We start from the raw sequence: 22,489 nt of genomic DNA on the forward strand, positions 1-22,489 counted from the left end.
TAGGCCGCAGCTATGTCCTTTCCCTCGCCACAGACTTTTAAAAATAACAGCAGTGTTATTGTAGTGCCGCTGTTATTGCCAGTCTTCACAGCTGACGGGAACTACACAGAACATGTGGAAAATATGTCATATTTTAAATATATTCAAGCAACAGGAGCGAAAATCTCATGTTATTACAAAGGCTTCATTTATGTGTTGTGTTGTGCGCTTTTGCTTTTATTTTGGTAGGTTTCTACGACCCAGATTCACTTTTCCTTCCGACTTCCTACTTTTTGTGGGCAAAACCTCTGTTTGGATCTTCTGTTAGTCTAGAGTAAAAATGACTGCTATGTAAGCTTTGCGTGCTAGCCGCTAGCTATTTTTTCCCTCCACTTGTGCCATGAGAACTTTTCTCCTTCCTGGTTTACAATTGGGCATGATTGTGTAGTGTTATTCTCCCCTGGCGGTGTGTCACAGAGACGTCAAGGCCGAGTGCTTTTGGGAGATGTTTGTTTGGCTTGTGTGTTTTCAGACGGGGAACGTCAAGGATCTAATCGCAGCAGAATGAAGCCATCAGATTTGCTGCTGTGTTTGTCGTTCCGCCACTTCTGTCCTTGTCGCACATGTGATATTTTCACAGAGAAGCAATCAAGATGTCTTTGTAGTGTACAAGTGACACCATTAAGTATTTATATATGTGTGTCTCTCCAGTGAGTTTGTATCCTGGCTGATGGAAATTGGCGAGACGGGCAACCCGGAGGAGGGCGTCCACCTTGGCCAGGCCCTGCTGGAGAATGGCATCATCCACCACGGTTGGTTCCAGCGGCTTCTGCCCCTCGCTACTCATTAGCTAGTCTACATCAGAAGTCCACACGGTGCTGCTTCTTGGAGACTAGTCACAAAAATGTCTGTCAATTTTCACAAAGGTAGCTCTGTGACAAATCAGGTGTTTTAAAATAAAACAAATAAAACCAGAAACCCAAGCTAACAAATCAGCTGCTAGCTAAAAATAAATCTTTAGTCTGTGGTCCTTCCTGTTAAACCTCACAAACAGGTCAGCAGTTAGATAAAAAAAAAAAATCATGTGTCTTTTGATTACAAGTAATGGGCCTAGTCATTAACTAATTTGTATGTGCTACCTATTCTGATCCCTAACTAGCATGCTACAACTGATAAGTGAAACCCAAGAAGTAGCAACTTACTAGAATTAAGATGGTAACTCACGCAAGAGAATGGCAGCTAATGAATAGGTGCCTACCACAAGTATAGCGAACATTTAATTCACGCTAACACCTGTTGCTACTTTTGATTCCTCCAGTCGGTGCTCCAGCAGCAGCGTTTAAGCCCTAGTCTTAAATGAATGCAGGCCACCGCGATTCTTTCTCAGGGATTATTTTCAGCATTCATCTCCTTAAGTTGCAGTATTTTAGTGGCACGCTTCCTGTGTGTTTTGCTCCTGACGCTTAAGCTACTCAGAAATCCTTTTCTTTATGGTGCAAAAAAAAAATCCTCTCACTGCAGCTCTTTACTCCTTCCTCACAGCAAAACTTGATGAAATCCAATGAAAAAAACAGAATATGCTCCGATAGGAAAATAAAAACCCCTTTATTTACTTTTTTTAAGTCACTGACAAGCACCAGTTCAAACCTGAACCCGTCTTGTACCGCTTCCGCTATGACGACGGCACCTACCATCCAAGGAGCGACATGCACGACGTCATATCCAAGGTAACCTCCCATATCAGCAAAATTACTGTTTGACGAGAATGAAGGTGTTCTATTTTTTTTCCCTCTGTTTCTCAGGGTGTTCGCCTCTTCTGTCGGCTTCACAGCCTTTTCACCCCCGTCATCAGGTGGGTCAGAAATAAATACGACATCTTCAGATCAACTCTCAGTTCCGAACCTTTTTTGGAGGGACCTTACTTTGAAATTACAGTATGTTAGCACATAGCATATAATATCACTAGCTATGGTGATTATTATTTGTGTCATGATTTTAGCGTTTAGCATGTAGCTCTCAAAAACATTGTCACTATGTTAACACTTAACCGATAGCACTACCACCAACAGTATCAAGAGCCCTAGAATGCTGATATTAGGCTTTAGCACATTTTTCAAATTAGCATCTCAATGTTAGCATTTAGCATATAGCACTGTCATCATGAGATGAGAATGGAATTCTCCGGTTTAAACTAAAAGCAGATAGATAAAACCTGAATGGCAGAGGTGTGTTTTGCTATTTTTTCTCTCATTTTGATTACTGGTGCTACATTTTAGCTGAAACAACCAGCTTTTGCCAGTTCTCCGTGAATAAATCAAATGTATACTTGGCCTTTGTCCCACCCCTTCCCAAAACTTCACGGGAACTGGTGGTCGTATTTTAGGTTGATCCTGCTGACTACCAAACAAACAGCTCGGGTAACCGACTTTCTCATTAAACAGCAAGTTCTAAAAGTCCTCCTTTTCCCCTCCGTCGTCAGCCTCGACCTGCTGTTTCCTCGTGTTGGACATATGGGTGCTCACCAGACCGAAGTTTGCCCCCCATTTGTCATTGCTGACAGCCTCTCCCATTCAGCGGGGGAGGGCACCGTGCCTCCCCCCGTATGCTTTTGGCTCGCTTGTCCCAGACACATACAGTTACATAACACAATGTTACATTGTAGAGGAAGCAACAAACTCCTTACGAGTGTTAGCCAGTGTGGTGCAAAGTCAAAAACTTGGATTTCCCGGGGGGTCTGTAACTCGGCCCTTTTGCCCCCCTCCCCGAGGGTTGGCCCCCGTGTTCATGGGAAAGTCACTCCACGGCTCCGTTTGTGTCTCTGGCAAAGTGAGTGCGCAACACTGTGAAACAGCAATGCCACACCGGGATGAGGAGGAGGGGAAAGGGGGTGTGGTGGGGGGGACCCCAGGGACCAAACACTGCTGGGGCCCTCGCTCGCTCACACTGGAATGTTGTTTTCTTGTCGCCAATCGTCCAGAACGTCGACTCATTTACCAGCAGTGTTTTAACTTGACTTTATACTTCATTTATTATTGATATACAGCACTAATGCACTTTAGACAAATGTTTATGATGTAGATATAAAAAATATTTACAATACTATGTTCGCACCATCCATATGCAGGGACAAGGATTACCATTTGAGGACGTACAAATCAGTGGTGATGGCCAATAAGCTTATTGACTGGCTTATAGCACAGGTATGTCTTCTTTGCCCAACACTTATCAACCCAACATCGTTTTTACAGAAAAAGTCATCATCGGTCACCATTTTAACAGCGCTTACAGATGAAAGTGTTTGATTTCTCATGTAGGGTGACTGCAGAACAAGAGAGGAGGCGTTGATTTTGGGAGTTGAGCTGTGTGACAACGGATTCATGCATCATGGTAAAAAAAAAAAAAAAAAAAAACACTCCTTAAGAGTTACAGTAGAGCTTGTATGTGTCCTATGAATGTGAACTAGATTAGTTCAATTTCTATTGTGAAAATAGTGTCTTGTGTTAGCCATTAGCCTTTAGCATATAGCAAGACCACCTAAGCTGAACCATCTACTGTAGCATCAGTACTATCGCGTGACCTTGTGTCTCAATATTAGCAAACAGTGTTAGCATGTAGCATTGTGCTTTCTTCAGTGCTGGAGAAGAGCGAATTCAAGGATGAGCCGTTGCTCTTTCGCTTTTTCGCCGACGAGGAGATGGAGGGCTCCAACACCAAACACAAGCCGTTGAAGCATGACCTGAAGATAGTGGAGAATGTCATTTCCAAGTGTCTCTTGGTGAGATCTTCTTGATTTCCCTCCGTATTACTTTGTCGGCTTGAAGCCATTGAGACTCTGACCAAAGAGCTATTTGTTCCTTCAGATAAGACCCAGTGACGGAGGATATGGATTCGCGCTGGAAGAGAGGAACAGGCTACCCATCATCAAGTCTGTGGAGAAGGGCTCCCCTGCTGAGGTGAGAGCACAAATAATTTGGGGTTAATTTGTTAAAATTCAAAACGGTGGGTATGTGTCCTTTTAAGATGGCCGGCTTGGAGGTGGGGAAGAAACTGTTCGCCATCAATGGCGACCTGGTGTTCCTCAGACCTTTCTCCGAGGTGGAGGTTCTCCTCAGGCAGTGTTTCAACAGCAAAGGGCCGCTCCGGGTCCTGGTCAGCACCAAACCTAGAGAGTATGTCACATTTTAGTAACATTTATTGTGTTTTGTGTGTGTCTATTATTTACTGTATTTGGGAAAAAAATATTTGTTTTGATGAGTAATACCTGAAAAAAATACAGTGAGATACAAGTAACCTCACATCTATGTTTTTCAGAAGCCATTATTTGGCTATAATTTTATAAAAAAAAAAAACAAGTTTTGAGTTTTGAACATACAAAAAACTGCCATAAAAGACCTGCTAACATGCAATGTAAAACACTACGGTTATGCTAACAATTCGCCTCAATATTGTTTTCGAACCCCTTATGTAGCGGATATTTGAACACAACTGGTGAGGCAACACATGTAGAGAAACAATATTGTAACCCTCAAGGCATATATTCATTGTACTCTGCAAAAGAAGACTAATATTATTTAGGCACTGAGCATAAAGACAATGTGAATACCGGTAAATACAAATGAAGATTTTGAAAGTTATTTACACCGGATCAAATATGACATTCTTTATCACAAATGTTTCTAATTGCAGGACTGTGAAGATTCCCGACTCTGTTGATGGTTTGGGCTTCCAGATCCGTGGTTTCGGCCCGTCCGTGGTGCACGCCGTCGGAAGAGGTAAAAGAACGCACAGTTGCTAAACAGCTGTTGTGTTATGTATTCTTGCGCTTCATTGCGAACACATACTGTGCGACTCCTTGTGTAATCTGCGTTGCTGTGCTCCTTTAATCGAACGCAGCATGTTAGGAAGGCTACCGCTATGTTATCCAGGTTAGTAAGAAAGATGGTGTCAGATGAATCACATCCCCACAGATAAACATCTTCCCTCCTCTGCCGTCATTATACTGTATGTGCAGGATGTGGAACATTTGTTTGTTTCCTGCTGGACCTGTTGATTATCTCGTCCCTCCGCTCCGCTAGGCACAGTGGCAGCCACCGCCGGGTTGCATCCGGGCCAGTGCATCATCAAAGTGAACGGCATGAACGTGAGCAAGGAGAGCCACGCCAGTGTTATCGCCCACGTGATGGCGTGTCGGAAGTACAGGCGACCTTTGCAGGTAACCATGAAAAAGATTCACAATTTAAATGATAATATTAAATACTACATGACGTCGCAAAACATTCTACAGATTTTTACTAATATGAACCCGTGTTTGATTTCAGTCTTGCTTCTCATTGGGATGATTGAAGGACTATACATATACGGGATATTAAATCAAGACATATGGGGACCGCCCTGTTAGAGTGTATTTGGCTTGTAGTCGTGCAATGAGAGACCGCAGAGCAGCAGGCACAGAGCAAAGCATGTCAAAGTTGGCCAGAAAGCCACATTGGGGTTTTGGGTGTGGGCAGACGAGACAGACGTACCACCAAAGTGGCGTGATGAGTTTGCTCGCCTCTTTCGAAAACCAAATGGCGAAGGTTTTTGTTTGCGCACGTGTGTGAAGATGTCTTTGCTTTTGCATGTAGAATATATACATATATTTTTTTTAATTGTGTTTTTTTTTTCTTGATCGATACAGCAAGATACAATCAAGTGGGTGTACAACAACAGCGAGAGCGCTCACGAGGACAACCAGAGGAGCAGCCACAAGGCCACCTCCAACGGCTTTGAGTGCGAAGTTGAAGGTGATCCCGTTCGCACATGTATTCATAGTCCAGAAAAATGCTGCTAGCTTGGCAACATGTACACAGTTAACACCACACTTCCTGTTTCATGCTTTTATCCTGAAAGTCAAGGTTGTTCACTTCCTGTTAGCGAAACTAGCTAAATTTAGTAATAGATTTCACATAACACTCTAATATTGCATTTTGGTAACCCAAGTAATGACAGCCTAAAAACATTTATAGTCTGGTATTATTTCTTGACTTTTGTTGTCTGTGTCCCAGAAGTGATGGACAACTTTAATACCATCGCCATCATTGATGATAAGGACCACGTGAGCCTCACGGTGGATAACGTGCACCTGGAGTACGGCGTGGTGTACGAATACGACAGCACGGCAGGCATCAAGTGTCACGTCATGGAGAAGATGCTGGAGCCCAAAGGATTCTTCAGCCTCACTGCCAAGGTATTCTGTTTATTTACACTTTCTACTTTATGCACCTTAGGATAATTGTAAAAAGAAAAAAAAAATGTTGACAGGCTCTATTCATCTTTCAACATCCGTCTCCGTAGATCCTGGAAGCTCTGGCGCACAACGACGATTCTTTGGTGCAGACGTGCAATAGGTTGACGGCTGCCTGTGATGTCATCCCTGAAGAGCTGCGAGTGCGTTTTGACGCCATGTGCGTCGAGAGATTGGAGCACATCAACCAGCGCATCACCAACTACAGAAAGGTGAAGACATTTATGGATGTGACTTATGTGAAATGAACGTTCCCTCTCCAGTTCTATGGTTGGTGTCAATTTCATCTAAAGTATTGAATGAAAAATACAAAGTATTAGTAATAAATCAGAAAATAAAAAATCTGTCAATGATTTAACGTAGGTGGCATCATGCATCACACAGATGTCTTTTGGGGGTTTTTGCCTTTATGTCTGTAAGCATAAAAAAAAAGACTCAAAGACTTCAGGCTGGTCTTGTATTAATTACCAGTGATTTTAAAAATAGCACAGCCACAAGCAGGCCTCTTTTATGCAAGATGTCACATTCCTTCTCTAGAGAAAGGAAAGGGGGGCTTGGGGAAGGGGGCATGGAATGTCATCGAAGGGAGTAAAGACGGAAATTACACAAGTGGAAAGGACACAAGGGAAAGGCCTGGAATAGTCCCCTCCACTTGTGGTCCTCACATTGTCCATCTGGATCACATCACTGATTCTTGTAAAATTATAACTGCTTCTTTAGTGTATTCTTGTAAAAGGTAAACATGCAGATTTATTCTAACTACAAAAAAACCCTGCCAATTTTCTATTTCTATGTATTTTGAAACTCTTATTTTAAGTGTCTTTTTCGTCCATCAAACCATGCATGTGCCTTCACTTTGTGTATGTGTACCAAAATTGCCATAAACAAAATTATTCCCATTTTTTTTCCATTCCAATTTCCTTGAAGTGACTCAATGCACTGTGGGTGTCTGGAGTGTTTCATCTGTGTGTGAGAACAATTACGGCACGTCTGTCATTGATCTCCTAACTCATTCAAGAAGAAAGCTGTTTTTTCAATTATTCATGATCATTAATTACTTCCTCCTAGACTGAATGTGCCGCAAATTCTTGATTCATTTGCAGTTTGCCCTAGTGCTGAAGAACAGGGCCTGGCCTACGTTCAAGCAGGCCAAGAGCAAGGTGTCCCCCCTGCACAGCAGCGACTTCTGCCCTACCAACTGTCACGTCAACACCATGGAGGTGTCCTATCCCAAGACCACTACCTCCCTGGGAAGCTCCTTTGGGGTGCAGCTGGACAAATGGAAGAACACGACGGAGAAAGGGAGACGCTACGCTGCTGAGCAGGGTGAGGCTTGCCCTCTTTACATTTTGCGTTCCGGGAAGGATGGGGGAACAGTTTCATCTAAAGAAACTAAATTCCATTCACAAATGTGAAAAATCTGCCTAGTACTTTGTTCATTAGCTAGCTGGCCACTTCCTGGTTAACAGAGGATGACTTAAATAAATCAAACAACACGATTATTTACTATTGGTGCCTTAAATAAAACATGAACACTATTTTTGTGTGTTTGTTGTTAAGCAAGCTATTTCCTGGTTCAGCTTAAGTTATTACAATTGATTGCTGGCTACTTTTTGGTTAATAAAGAATGACTAGAGACAATGGGACCATTCCTTTTTTTTTTTTATATATCCAATGATTGGTGACTTAAATGAAACAAAAATGCAGCATTTTTGTTTGTCCTTTAGTAAAGAAGCTCATTTCTGGGTCAACGTGAGCCATTACTATGTGACTAACATTTTGCAGCAAACAAACGTTTGTTTTGAATGGCAGTACGATAGCTAACCAGCTGTCTCCTGTTTCATACAGGATGACATTAAGACAATTGAATCAGACCATAAGGGGTAGGGGGATTGTCCCATTTCAACTTCGATCTTAAATTAGAAAAAAGAAAAATGAAGTGTGTACCCTTTACTGATCATAAGAAGATGAGATGTACCATCTTTTTTTTGGTGGGTCTGGTGTTTGTCTTCCAATAGGTAAGCTGAGCCCTATGGTCCACATCCAGCACACCATCACCACCATGGCGGCCCCCTCAGGCCACATCCTGGGCCGCACGGAAGGCCACGGCCTGCGCTTCCTGCTCCGAGAGGAGGACCTGCTCACCTTGGATGCTTACCAGAAGCTGCTTGACAAACTGGACACCGTTGTCAAGGAGATGGAGACGCACGGCGGACAGATTCACAAGTACGTATAGTATGCACAACGTAAACAACACTCATGTAAATAAAAGATATCCAGAATAAAGAGCTTCTACCTTAGTGGTCCTTTCACGTTTTTCTTAGCAATTAGCCAACCACAGAACTCGCAGGGCATCTCCATAGTAATGGAATGCCACTCTGCTGTGGAGTGTCTTTGTGTGAGTAGTGAGGATGTCTGCTAGAAGTGGAAGGTGAAATGCATTCACTAGAATTAAGCAACCTGCTGCTGTTAACATTCACATTTGTTGCAGTATATTATTTAGTTACTCTTGATAAACAATTTCGATTCTGTCGGCTATTCTAAGTGCTGTTCACATGGACTCCTGTATGCCGTATGTCTTATCAATTTTATTCTATTCCTCCGCTCAGCCTGTTGTCATCCATCACATACCAGCCAGTGTCTGAAGCCAAAACCCCCGAGAGTTTTGTATCGGCTGAAAGCGACGGCGACAAAGGCGAGCGCAGTGGGAAAAAAGTGTGTTTCAACGTGACAGGAGACGAGCAGGAAGACTCTGGCCATGACACTATCAGCAACAGGGACTCGTACAGGTAAATACAATATGTGTACATTTGTTTGAGAGCTATAGTGGAATCATGCTGTATTATTCCAGCGATTACAACTAGAGGGAGTCCACGTAGCAAACTTTAACAGTTAATTGTGCCATATTGTTTTTTTTCCCTTCAGTGACTGTAACAGCAACAGGAACTCCATCACCTCCTTCACCAGCATCTGCAGCAGCCGTTGCAGCTCCTACTTCCACAGTGACGAGATGGACTCAGGTACAGAGTGGTTAACCGTATGAATTAAATGATATAGACATGACACTTTGCTTATGTCATGACAGGGGACGAGACGGCATCCAGCATGTGGCTGTCTCACGAACAGCAGAAGAAGCTTCACAGCTTTTTGGAGCACCTTTTTAGCCAGGTGAAAAAAAACACTGAGAAGTTTTTCATAATTGAAAAATCATTGAATGCTGCTTCAAAGATTTGTTTATAAATACGTTAGAAGTGTTAAAAACTTGCAAAGACAGACTATGTAGTGCACTTAGATCTACAATCTTTGGTGTTTTTTATTATTATTTTTTTTTGTAATTAGGTCGACTCCATTAGCAGCATGCTGCGCGGAGCAGTGGTGTCACGGGCCTTCGAGCAGACCAAGTGCTTCATGCCAGGGAGAGGTTTCCAAGGTTCTGGAAAACATCCAAACCTAAGCTAACATGCCTACCTTAAAGCTATAAAAGTTTTTTTGTTTTGTGCATGCCAGAATTTCAGCAAGAGATAGAACCTAAGATGAATTACGTCAAGAAGTTGCGTCTTCACGTCAAGCAAGATCCGTGGAATCTCCCCGCGAGCATCCAGGCACTCACGCAAACCATCGCGAAATTTGTCGAAGGTGGGTTTATTTTTTCACCTGCGTTTATGCTCATAGATGATTACAGTTGAAATAACGCAATTTTATTTGTTCATTTCCCCGCAGAGGTGAAGACGAGGCTGCTATTAGTTCTGCTCCAGTATACAGGTTTGTCCGCTTGTCGTACACGCTAACACACTTGAGCTGAAAAACAGCAGAGAAACATTCTCGCCAGAGACAGATTGTACAACTTGGCGTCCAAAAAGCACATTCAATTCGACTTTATGGTGCATTAAAAAAGTCCACGTGAATTAAAAAAGTCCCCATAAAGAGACTGGCGGCATTAAAAACCGCATCAGTCTTTGCACTAACGGCGCAATAAAACACAGGCGCTCGCTAACAGGATGTTTATTTACATTTATGACCCCCACGCACCACAAAAGACCACGCTAGGATGGCCCCGCATTAAAATTTTTGCAGTTTTTCTTTTCGAAAAAGAACTCAAGGACATTTCAGTCACATTTTCTCAATGTTTCTTTTGTCCAATTTCACGGGTTACATTTCCCTCCAGACTCGGAGATCCAGTTGCGTCGAGATATGGTCTTCTGTCAGTCTCTGGTGGCGGCCGTGTGCGCCTTTTCCGAGCACCTGCTGGCTGTTCTCAATCAGGTAAGATGAAAAAGAAAAAAAAAAAGAAAGAAAGAAAAATAATTAAAAAATAATAATTGTTTGCAGTTCCACCGGGCGGGCAAAGAACCAGAGGAAGAGCAGGACCTGCAGGAGGTTCAGGAGGCCAGCAGACGATGGCTGGAGCAAATTGCGAGCGTCGGGCTGCTCTTCCACTTCCAATCGCTTCTCTCACCCAACCTGGTGGGAAACTGACTGACTTATACTAAAAAATGTCTATTTCCTGCAAGCCAATTTGATTATACTTATTGCCATATTGTTTGCAGGCAGATGAGCAGGCAATGCTGGAGGACACTCAGGTGGCGCTAGTGGACCTGGAGAAAGCCACATTCTACTTCCAGCACTTTCAAGGGGAACCCCGAGTAGCTAGTAAGCTAAAAAAAAATATTATTTTTTAATTGTCTTTTATCTTTATTATGTCGACTGAATTAAATATTTGGATGGATGGTAATTTGTTTGAGGTGAAATATGTCACGTCAGCTCATGCTAACAGCCAATCAGTGCAGTCATTATTTTATCATTTTTTGTTCAGGGAAAATATAAAAAAAAGTTTAAATCATTTCCATATGGCAAAAACAGCGTGTAATAAATTCTTCGCAAATGCAGATGCCAGACAATTTTTGTGATTTTCTGTCATCTCCAGATATGCCCTTGTGGTACCACGTGGAAGGCACCAGGCAGCACCTGAAGGTTTTTTTCCAGCTGGAGAGTTTTTACTTCTCTCAGCTGCCCGCCCGGCTCAGAAGCGGCGGCGGCGTGAAAATCTACCCCGTGCTCTTCACGCAAGGTACACTGGGAAGTCATTCTTTTGAACTCATTCACTACATTTGATGACTATTAATGTTAAAGTTTCAATTTTACTGGGCTGGCCGTGATTAAGTTAACAGTGATCCACTGCTATTGACAGATAGAAGAAGTCAAAATTCCATTTTAATCATGGTGGCAATGAATGGCTTAATAAAAGCGTCTCCAATGTTGAATTTGCCAGCGTTGGAGAGCATGGAGGGTTACTACTACAGAGACAACGTGTCCGTGGAAGCGTATCAGGCCCACATCAACGCTGCCTCGCTGGACAAAGCCAAGCAGTACTACAAAAGGCTAAGGTACATCATACGTTCAACAGTGCTCCCCTTCTTAAATCTCCATTGGAAAAAAAAAAGCCATTTACCCATCCCAGCTCTAAATTAATGTCAATAAAAGTAGTTAGAAACAAAGCCATTTACCAAATTACAATGAACCCCAAGACACCACTTTGCAGAGGTTAAACAACACATGCTTGTGTTTTGTAATGCACTCCTTAAAGGATTATGACACCACAGAATTGATGCAAGCTTTTTCAGCCCATATATTGTAATTTGAGTTGCGTGTTAGCATTCAGCTAGCAGATCTTTGTCAGATATTGACTTCTGCACAGCTGTCTTTCTGTCAGTCTCCATCTTTGTCTTTTTTCTGTCTTTCTCTCCTTGTTGCTCAATCCTTGCCAGTCTTTATAAAAGCACCGTTTATCCCAAAGCGCATGCGACAGCTCGCGTGCGAAAGCGAAAACAAGGAGGCTGTCTGCATTTAATGCCCATAATGTATGAGCTCTTCTCACATGTACATAATGGTGCATATCAATGTTTTATACATTGTGGCTAGTGTAAAGCTAGCCTAAGCATACCTCTTGTCTATTTTGTTTAAGTTTGAAACGCTTGATCCAGTCAGAAAGATATGTCAGCTCTCCTCATACAGAAACAATCAGTCCTGCTCCATGAAATCCTTCTGAAGCGCGCCGTGCACGTCTCCATCGCCAGCATCTGCTGCCGATTGTGTGATAATTAATAGCAGAGCTGTAACTTCATCCGCGCAGTCAAGCATCCGCCGGATTTATAGTCGCAGCATCCTGCATGAGACAAAACATGGATTTATTGGAATTACTTTCCAGACACAGCTTTTAATTTGTGCTAAATGTTGTCCCTGTCATTTGAAATAATCAATTTATGCACCTTGAATGACTTCGGTAAATCTGGTGTCTTTCATTAATCACCACACTCGTCGAAAAAGAGTTCTGAGTTGACAAAAAGTTGCTTTATAGAGAGTCAAATTTCTGTGGAGGCAAAACAGGAAGTAGAAATTCAAATCAAACCGACGGTAAACATCATTACCTCCATATTGCGTTGCGGCTAGTTAGCGGCCATTGTTGCAGGTTTTATCTTGCCCTCTCTGAAAACCGATGGACACAGATGTTCACAAAAAGTTTCTCTAGTACTTTGAGAGTTCTAATGGGAATGGCAACCAAAACAGGAAGTAGAAGCCTACCAAAATAAATCCGCAATTGGGCTACTCCCATCAGAAACACCCAGCCGTTCCTGTGATGTCACAGTGACCTCAGGCATGTTGTGTTTGCGGCCACAAGCTGAATGAGTAGCACGGCCAAAGAACTCAGACCACAATCTTTTTTTTTTTCTTTTCTGGCCGGAAATCTTTTAATTAGCCCCGAAGAGTGTCTACAGACTTGTCGTATTGACAGCAGCTTTCAGCAGGCCAGATTTTTCCCCCCACTTGCGTCAGTTGCTATCGATCCCTACAAGTTTCAGAAAATCCAGAGAAACAAACTTACTGAATGAGGCGTCTATGCCCGCTCGCATCGTGAAAATAGAGAGGGAAAATCTTGCAGTTCTTTGTCTCTGCTAACTTTAAACAGCCTTCCCAAGTCCAGATGTGAAATTTGTATTTAGAATATCAACATGCTAATGCCAATATGATCAAATTAGGTACTACTACTATTACCGTCATGTCTCCTGCACTGCTTTTACTTCCACTATTTCTAGTACCACTCCTACGATTTGGATGACTGTAGAAAAAACTCATATTCATTTGCATTAGCGTTTCTACCTTTAATACTACTACCATATTTTCCGCACTATAAATTGCACTGGATTATAAAGCACACCTTCAATGAATGGCCTATTTTAAAACTGTTTTCATATTTAAGGCGCACCGCATTATAAGACACACAGAATAGAAGCTACAGTAATGGTTGGGGTTGGTTATGCATCCACTAGATGGAGCTGCACTAAAGGGAATGTCAACAAAACAATCAGACAAGTCGTTTTAGCTTTATGTGCTGTATAAGGCGCACTGGATAATGAGGCGCACTGTTAGCTTTTGAGAAAATTTAATCCTTTTAGGTGCGCCTTATTGTGCGGAAAATAGGGTAAATGTACTCCTGCCAAGAATCCATTTATCTAACTTTGTTGTTTGCCTAAGTTTTGTGGTTTTTTTATCCACCTTAACTAGAATGGACGCTACTTATACCAAATGAGGAAAGAACTTTTAATGTTTTAATGTTGCTAATGCAAAGGATGAATTTGTCTGACCTTGGAGTTAGTCTGTTTCTTTAGTAATCCACCTAGACGAGCAAGTTTGCAAACTACGTATCCCAGATGAAGAAAGCCTTTATATTAACTCGCTAATGTACATTAGCGTGCTCGTTAACCCTCACGCTGACTGTTCAGCTGTCGCGGCCGTCATCTTGATTTAAATGCACCGATCGAAGACGCGTTCTCGTCATTCTTGGTTTGAGCGGCGAGGCCGTCTTGAAGCAATTACACGGGCCGTTATCCCGTCCCTGGGCAGCTTTTCCCACCGGCCGCTTGGGAAACAGATTTAAGGGGTGTGAGCCAGCAGCTGCACTCTGGCCTTAAGGTGCTGCAGATTATTGCAGCTATTGTACAGTACTGTACATATAGTGGACACATACATTCGAATGTTAAAGATGCCTGCACTAAATGTTCAAGCTAAAGTGGCACCTGATAGTGTCTGCAGTACAAAATATCCCAATGGGATTAAAGAAAATAGTCCTAGGCCGCTAACAATGCAGAGCGGATTAAAAAAAAAAATGTAAAAAAATGTTATTCTTTTAAAATGCTTTTAAAATCAAATAAAAATTGTAAAAATCAAAATGTATAACATTGCTTTGTATGTATACTTATTTCTAAACAATAAACCCCTCACCATAAATAGACACCTGGTATTTTGCAGTCCTCCCTTCCACTGCTTGTTGCCATATCCCCTTTAAATCAGTTTAAAAGAACGCCATTCATCATTATTACTGCCTCCCTCTTTAAGTGAAAGCTCATGTGATTCTATTACAGACACTTTAATATCATGCGGCGTTGCTATTTTTGGCCTGCTTGTGGGTTACTTACATTTGATGGGAGTCAAACATTGCTGAGTTTGCGTCCCAAAGTTGCCATCAGTGCACTGCTGCCCCCGGTGGAGGAGTGAGACATGACACTGAAAATAAATGGTTTTCCTATAGTAATAATAATAAGCAGGTGGTCTACTTTTTTCAGAAAGGAGGATTAATGCAATGCAGGTTTTTCAAAGAGCCATTTCTGTTTTCAATAAATGGGAATTGTTGCCTCCAACCCTCAGGGCCTTCTACATGGATCACTCCAACATGCCGCCGTGTTCTACCCCCAAAGCTGCCCTCATAGATAAGGTAAGAAGGTCAAACCTCCGTCACTATCAATATTCGTAATCCCCTCATTATTGTATTCCCTTATGTGTTAGTATTACTCTAGCAGGGATATTCCAAAGGCAACTTCTTTTCAATAATTTTCGAGTTGAGTGTCCTGCTTTTGTTCTGTTCGCAGCTGATGCGTCCTCTGAACGCGGTGGACGAGCTCTACCGTCTGCTGGAGAGTTTCATCCGCTTCCGCCGCACGGCAGCCTGTCAGTACACCGCCTGCGGGGCATCCGGGGTGGGCCTGTTAACGGTGGCCTCGGAGTTGTGCTCGCGCTTGGGGGCCGCCCACGTGGTCATGTGCAACAACGGCGTTCACCGGTGAGTGCGACTTCCCACCTTTTCACCTTTTAGCATTTACGTGACGATAATTTTATCCACACGCTTAACTGTCAGCTTGATGCCACAACAGTTCTTTAATTAGCAGCAAGGATGGTCCAACTAATTGGGCCCACAGGTTCTCACGAGCATGCTTAGTTTAGCTCCATAGTCGCCACCTTACTGCGGCAGTTTTCCACAAAAAAAATAATCGATATAGTGTCAGACCTGTTCTCAAAAAATAATAATTATATATCCACAGAAAAAGATTAAACATGAAGAGTCCTGTTTTGCGGCAACAGTAGAGATCTGTTCACAAAAATAAATATATTAATAAATATTTGTTCACAAAAAATAATCAACACAAAGTCTCAGACCTGTTCTCCAAAAGAAATAATTATTAATAAATATTTGTCCACAGAAAAATATTCAACTTAAAATGCCCTCTTTTGGGATAATAGTTGAGATGTGTTTACAAAAATAAATCTAATTATTTTGACAGGTAACGAGAAGTGGCAGATGCCAAGTTGGGTCAAACCATTCTAGTATGGGGGGAATCTGGGTTTTTACAATGAATAGAATAAACTACTGACCATAACATTTGTTTTATTAATTTATACTTTACTGAAACACTGAATTCATTCAAAAATTATTTTTTAAGGATTTTTGCATGTTTGCTGGGTGTATTTAAAATCTCGAGTACCCCGTGGAGTTTTTTCAAGTACCCCAGGGGTACCCGTACCCCCATTTGAGAACCACTGCCCCATAGTCTCTGCTTTGCTGAATTAGTTTCCTCACTACCCTCCAAACTTTTCCTTTACTCCCTAAAATCCAGTACTTTATTTGTATATTTACAGAGGATAACAGCAACAAGTAGGAAAGCCTCATAGGTGATATTGTATGTCGACTTTTTTGAAATTTGTGTTTGCGATGGATAGCTATTCAAGTCAAGGGTCCTTGGTGTCACCCACCGGGTCGCGGCGCATTCAAAGCTGCGGTGCTTGCACACAAACAAAACCACCGCGAGGTTAATAAAATGGCAGAAAGTTTCCATTAGCGATCAGCTCGCCGTGACTTCAACCAGCCATCAGTCACACGGAAGCCCTCCGGCGAGCGAGCGTCTGCGAGCGAGACAAAAAAGATATGGAAACTGTCGCCACCGTGGTGGCGGAGGAGGAGGAGGAAGAGGAAGATGATGAAAGGCGGGCGGGGGTGAAAAACGATCAGGATATTTCTGTACCCCCGCCCAATTGATGAACGGCTCAACTCGGGGCAAATTAGCGACGGCTAGATATAGCGCTCGATGAGGAAGAAGGCCATTGACTCGTCTCCTTCCTGTCGAGCGTCTTCTGATATTCTTTAGTATTTAGTTCTTTTTTTTTGACTTAGGGCAAACAAGAAAATGTGCCGCTGCAACAAAGTGGAGAATATGGCTTATACATAATGATTAAACGTGACTCGCAAAACTCGCAAAAATGCACAGAATGGAAAATAACTCATGTCTGTTTATAAGCTGCCCACAGTCTCCCCTTGAGTAAATCACACAATGAAATAATGACTGAAAAATGACAATAAAAACACTTGAACTACAATCTTCACTTCCTTGCAACAGCCGGTTTATACATTTTGCCCTTAGTCTCTTTTTGGTAAAAGGTGAGCAATGGCCCGCTATACTCCAGAGTGTCATCTTTGTTGTTTGAGGCCATTTCTTTACTACATTCTTCGTCTTCTCCAAATTGAATCAACCTCTAGAAGTCACCACCAGTCCATAGCTTCACTTTGCCGCAGTGTCCCTTTTTCGTGTTGCCCACTGTCTCCAGTTGGATAATAGAACTCAGAAGGATCTACAAAGTAGAAATGACAATAATGTTATCCACTCTATATCTCACTGTTTCCACTTGTCTTTTTTTTCGTACGACCTCGATTAGTACCCTTTGTGGTTTGTGTTCTTTTCTTTCTTGCGCTGGATGGCTTTGGACTCAGCAGGGGTGGAAAGTGGATTGGAACAGCGTGAAACAGGCGGACATAAATCATGTCCTAGCGCCTCCTATAAAGCAGGAGAGAGAGGATGCGTTGCGCTATTCCTTCATCCTGCTCCAGCTCAGGAGATATTTAAAGAGACACACTTTTTTTTTTTTTTTTTTTAACCACCCGTTGTTATAAATGTGGAAAAGGCGGCAAATATGTTCCCGGAACCTGCTGCAGAGTTTGTATGCATTTTGTAAGTTATGCTTCTAAAATAAGACTTTCTCGCATTTTTCACTTTTTATTTATTTATTTACTCTGAAGAAGACTTTTCCAAACCTCTCTTTCTGATGTGCCTGTTTTTAGCAAGATGGCGGCTATAAAAACATGGACAAATATACTGCTCATTCGTATGGTTGTAACTAATCTTTTTTTTTTATTATTATTATTTTAAAGAAAAAGCAGGTACAAGGCCAGTTTTATCAGTTGTTCTTTACAGGTGATTAAGAATATATTACACAAAATATTTCTCTGTCTGGGGAGAATCTAGCTTTTTAAAATGATGAAATTGAATAACCTACTAAACATAGAAAATTTTTATGAACTTATATTTGCCTGAAACAATTAATTAATGAAATAATTACCGTGTTTTCCACACTATAAGGCGCACCAGATTATAAGGCGCACTCTCAATTAATGACACATTTTAAAACGTTTTCAATCACAATATAATAATAGTCAAAGTAATAACAATAATAACTCAAATAATAACTCTAAACTCTCAAAAGCATAATAACTCAATGTCAATATGAGCAACCTTGTTCAACTGTAAACACACAAAAGAAACAGGTAAATCTTTATCAGTTCATTCCCCATCTATGAATCCCAATCGCAATATTGATCCATATATAAGCCGCACCGGATTATAAGGCGCACCATCTGCTTTTAAAAAAAATTAAGGCTTTTATGTGTGCCTTATAGTGCGGAAAATATGGTATTTTGGAAGGATTTTTGCATGTTTTTTTGTTTGTTTGTTGTTTGTTTGTTACCCCATGAAGTTCCTTCAAATGCCCCCAGTGATACTAGTATACCCCTATTTGAGAACTACTGCCTTAAAGCATAGCATAGCGTTAGCATTGAGCTAGCCTACAGAAAGGCGTATCTAGTCACAGCGTTTGAAATACACATCCCGTTGGCCGAACGACAACTCGTATCTCGACTCATCGACTAATCGCTTCACCTCATCACGCGCAATTTTCAAAACTTTGCTCTCGACTTTGCAATACTCACACACACCCCCGGCCAGTTATTGGAAGCGCGGCAGGCAGTGTGGGAACTCCGGACACTTCAATTTGCTGTGAAAAGCCTGGCGATCGATAAACCAGCGAGGCTCGTTCATGCCGAAAGGTCACCAAGTCGCTCGCTCTCTTTGTGTTGCCGTTTCATATGTGTTTGTGTTTATCTGTGTCAACACACACACACACATGTCACCGCTGATGACTCACCAACTGGTGTCAGCAAGCATTTTCTCAACTTCAAACACTTGGGGAACCAAAGCAAATTCCCCCCCCCCCCCCCCCCCCCCCACTCACACCCCAGAAGTGATGACAAGCTTTGCTAGTTGTCATCTCCCAGCTCCAAAAATAAGTTGTGAGCCTTTTTTTGATCATTTCAGCCCACCGTAGTAAGCCAAAATGGTGAATGAAAATTTCTGTGATTTTTTTTTTTGTTTGTTTGTTTTTGCCACAGCTGCACCCTGAGCGTGACGCTGGAGCAGGCCATCCTCTTAGCCCGCAACCACGGGCTGCCGCCTCGCTGCATCATGCAGGCCACCGATGTGATGAGGAAACAGGTAAACGCCATCGCACTACACTAATATTGACACAGTGTCGCGGTGTGACAAATACGACAAATGTTTCTGACGTCGAAACATAACAAATGTGCTTTGCCGACGTGAGGGTTGAGAATGAAAAGGTCACGGCGGAGCTGAGGGAGACGAGTTGCCGCGCGTCGCGCTTTGAAGGTGGCGCTAAAGGCCACTGTTCGATGCGTTCTGACAAACATTTATATCCATGCAACATTGATTTTGCTTAATAACCTAGTAATGAGAATTAAGTGGATGAAGCATTTAGTTTTCACTATTTTTTTCCCCACTGAGCTCAACCGAACTTTATTCATATTGAGCTGCAACACCTCCTTCGGCCTCAAGAGGTCGCCATCAAATCCTCAATTTTCGTCTCAAGATAACAACATAAACGACGCAATGGAGTCTAAAGACATTTTTAAGACTTGGCTTTCCATGTTTTTTTTTTCTTATCTCCCGCCCTCCTTTTAGGGGCATTAGCGGCCATCTTTGTCCGGCGGCTGTGATGGGGAAGGAATAATTGCTGATGCTATCCCGCTATCAATAGCACGTCGCCATGACCGCTAGTGCGCTTTCTCTCTCGCTTATAATTTTATTTTGTGCGTGCGGGGCTTTTTTTGTCAGCGCGGCTTTCAAAATAAAGCTGCAGCGTGTGCACACAAGCAGCTGACTCCAGGAGTGTTGCCTCACCATTATCCTGACTGGCCGGTAATAAGAAAAATTACAACAACAACGTAAACAACACTTCTCGAAAACTCCTTATGTTTTCATTTTATGACCTACATTGAAAAAAAAGGATTATAGTTTGTTTGCAAAAACCTGATCAAAGCCGTTTCTGTGGAACCAGACAGTATAAGAAATGGGAATCTAGATAGCCAAAATGCTAATGCAGCAGGCTACATTTTCTCAAATCGGCAATCACATGGACTGAAATGCACGACGGCAGTAGCGGGTCCAAATCAAAATCATTTGTTCACAAAAAGCAGGTCAAAGACTGTTCTTATGGAACCAAAAACCTAAAACACTCGACCTTCAGAATTCCCTTGCCTGTCTTGTCTTTTTTTAGGGCGCCAGAGTTCAGAACTCTGCCAAGAATCTCGGGGTGAGGGATCGAACGCCATCCTCTGTGCCAAGGTGAAAAGAGCTACAAAATATTTGCTAACAAAAGACGCCCAACTTTTTGTGCACAATCTATGAAAAAGTCCGTTTTAATCCTGACATCTATGAATAAAATCTGTTTTATCTCCCCTCAGGTTGTACAAGCTGTGCCAGCCTCCCCCCCCTGATGGCGACCCATAATGCCTTGCGAGGGGCAAATATGAAGACCCGATTGAGTTCTTGTTGAATTATTGTTTTAAATGTTCATAAAAAAAAACTGTTCAGAGTGGAGTGTTAATAGAATGTTTTGAAAACATACTTGTATTTTTGTATGTCGTTTGTAACCAGTTTTAAATATTTCCCCTTATGGACCACTCTTGACTTGTAAATACACATTTTTTATTTTCCTTATTATTTCCAGTACTGTATCAGTATTATGTTTTTTTTTTTGGTTTTTGTTTTTAATACTGCATTCCTCAGGTTCCACGCATATAGATTGCATATTACCGCCAACGGTAGCTCACGACTATGCAAGCTAAAAACAGTGCCAATAAGCTAGGGTTTTTTTGTTCCCAATATACAGTATTATACATACACAAAATTCATGTATACATGTTAAGAAAATAAATTGTCATATGGGATAATTAAGTTGTTTTTGTGTTGCTCGGAAATGGTAGAAGACAGTCTCTACCTTAGTTTATTAAGTTTATTTTAAGAGCATTAATACATTTATTTTGACAGCATTTTGCCATATGCAGGAATTCACATACAAAAACACCTGAGTTAAGGTTATGGTAAGTTAGCTATTGAATTTTATATTCTAATTATTAAAGAAAGCAAGTTGTTTGATTTTACTTAAAAATTCTTCTTTTTTTTTTTTTTTTTTTACTCCATCTGTATTGATGACCGTATATCGCCCCCAGGTGGCTAAGATGTGCAAACCAGAAGGAGCGACACGATGTGCACTGAGCAGAAGCAAAATGTGTTGCAAAAACTGTTGAATTATGAATAAGATCTTTTGAGATATATGACCTAGATCATACTTTTGGTAAGTAAATATTTTTGGCTTTGTTTTTGCAATATAAAATTTAAGAATATACTTTTTAAATTTTCAGCCTATACTAGGGTCTGACCAACTAATTAGACGCTAATTTTTTTTTTTTTGCCGATGACGACATTTCTCCTGAAATTTGCAAAATAAAAATCTGTGAAAATTAAATTCTAATATTAAAACACAAATTATTGTGAAACATCTCTGATGTTGTTTGTATTAAGGGAGCAAATAATACATTATTTCCTTCATATATTTTTTTTTAATTAGCATTGGCCTGACAAAAAATATTTTTGGACGCTATTACAGAGAACCTCTTTAGTTATGTTGTGGGTCAAACTGACCCATTTGAAAGTTAATGCCGAATGTATTTTTTTAATTTTTTATTTTTTTTTCAAATCAGTTTTAAGTGCATTTGGATGCAAAAGTAAGCATAACCCGGGTCAAAATGACCCAAGAGTGTGATTTCCGCTTCTGAGGGAAAAAAAGGGAATCACAAGATTTATTAGTTAGTAGAATTACGCACCAAAGAAAGTTTCTGAAAGTTTTGGATGATCGTATTACGCATGACCCTGGGTCAAATCGACCCAGGATGTTTTTACCATTCCAGAGAAACACACAGAACATAATGATACAAGTTAAGTGCAGTAGTGCCTTTGTGAATGGGTTCACAATTAAAAAAAAAAGTTTGTTGGATAACTAAACACACCTCCGGGTCATATTGACCCAGATAAATGATTGCTGTTCTAGTGAAATAAAAAAAATAACTGGTTAAAATAAAATATTAAATTTGGATTTTACACATTTCTGACAAGTTTGGACCACTAAAAACGCTCCGGGTCAAAGTGACCCAGGAAAATTATTGCTATTCTGTTCAAACAAACATAACAGGAGGCTGGATGGATTCTATAGTTGTACCTAATAATGTGACCATTGTGTGCTGGCTTGTGATTAATATGTCCTATTGATTGATGGATTGTTGGACTTTTCGCTTAACATCCAGTGAGGTGAGTTCAATTTCTGAATATTAATCAGCGAATTAAGAAGGATGTATCGTTAACGAGCGGCGCTGCGGTGCGCATGCGTGGGAAGAGAGGAGGGCGGGGGGGGGGGGAGCGGTCCATGCTTGCATCCATCCAG

At 41.5% G+C, this 22,489-nt stretch overlaps 1 protein-coding gene across 2 annotated transcripts in view; it reads left to right on the top strand.

Annotated features, from left to right (window-relative positions):
- The window catches only part of prex2 (phosphatidylinositol-3,4,5-trisphosphate-dependent Rac exchange factor 2), a 36,144-nt gene extending 15,202 nt beyond the window's left edge, over positions 1–20,942 (top strand). For both annotated transcript variants that reach the window (XM_088402241.1, XM_088402242.1), the window contains 31 exons: positions 691–791; positions 1,603–1,706; positions 1,782–1,831; positions 3,104–3,179; positions 3,294–3,366; positions 3,612–3,754; positions 3,840–3,932; positions 4,000–4,148; positions 4,666–4,751; positions 5,055–5,191; positions 5,657–5,762; positions 6,024–6,205; positions 6,313–6,474; positions 7,366–7,588; positions 8,281–8,488; positions 8,872–9,051; positions 9,188–9,282; positions 9,348–9,430; positions 9,602–9,692; positions 9,770–9,898; positions 9,983–10,024; positions 10,428–10,525; positions 10,592–10,726; positions 10,810–10,912; positions 11,187–11,330; positions 11,532–11,646; positions 14,963–15,029; positions 15,184–15,374; positions 19,086–19,188; positions 20,267–20,334; positions 20,454–20,942. In XM_088402241.1, coding sequence (XP_088258367.1) covers positions 691–791; positions 1,603–1,706; positions 1,782–1,831; positions 3,104–3,179; positions 3,294–3,366; positions 3,612–3,754; positions 3,840–3,932; positions 4,000–4,148; positions 4,666–4,751; positions 5,055–5,191; positions 5,657–5,762; positions 6,024–6,205; positions 6,313–6,474; positions 7,366–7,588; positions 8,281–8,488; positions 8,872–9,051; positions 9,188–9,282; positions 9,348–9,430; positions 9,602–9,692; positions 9,770–9,898; positions 9,983–10,024; positions 10,428–10,525; positions 10,592–10,726; positions 10,810–10,912; positions 11,187–11,330; positions 11,532–11,646; positions 14,963–15,029; positions 15,184–15,374; positions 19,086–19,188; positions 20,267–20,334; positions 20,454–20,499 — 3,583 coding nt within the window. In that variant the 3' untranslated portion in view covers positions 20,500–20,942. The remainder of the gene's footprint in view (positions 1–690; positions 792–1,602; positions 1,707–1,781; positions 1,832–3,103; positions 3,180–3,293; positions 3,367–3,611; positions 3,755–3,839; positions 3,933–3,999; positions 4,149–4,665; positions 4,752–5,054; positions 5,192–5,656; positions 5,763–6,023; positions 6,206–6,312; positions 6,475–7,365; positions 7,589–8,280; positions 8,489–8,871; positions 9,052–9,187; positions 9,283–9,347; positions 9,431–9,601; positions 9,693–9,769; positions 9,899–9,982; positions 10,025–10,427; positions 10,526–10,591; positions 10,727–10,809; positions 10,913–11,186; positions 11,331–11,531; positions 11,647–14,962; positions 15,030–15,183; positions 15,375–19,085; positions 19,189–20,266; positions 20,335–20,453) is intronic.
- The last annotated feature ends 1,547 nt before the right edge of the window (positions 20,943–22,489 follow it).

The sequence above is a fragment of the Hippichthys cyanospilos genome, chromosome 19 (genome assembly GCF_059441005.1).
Source record: "Hippichthys cyanospilos isolate Australia breed blue-spotted pipefish chromosome 19, RoL_Hcya_1.0, whole genome shotgun sequence".
In the NCBI taxonomy this organism is placed as follows: domain Eukaryota; kingdom Metazoa; phylum Chordata; class Actinopteri; order Syngnathiformes; family Syngnathidae; genus Hippichthys; species Hippichthys cyanospilos.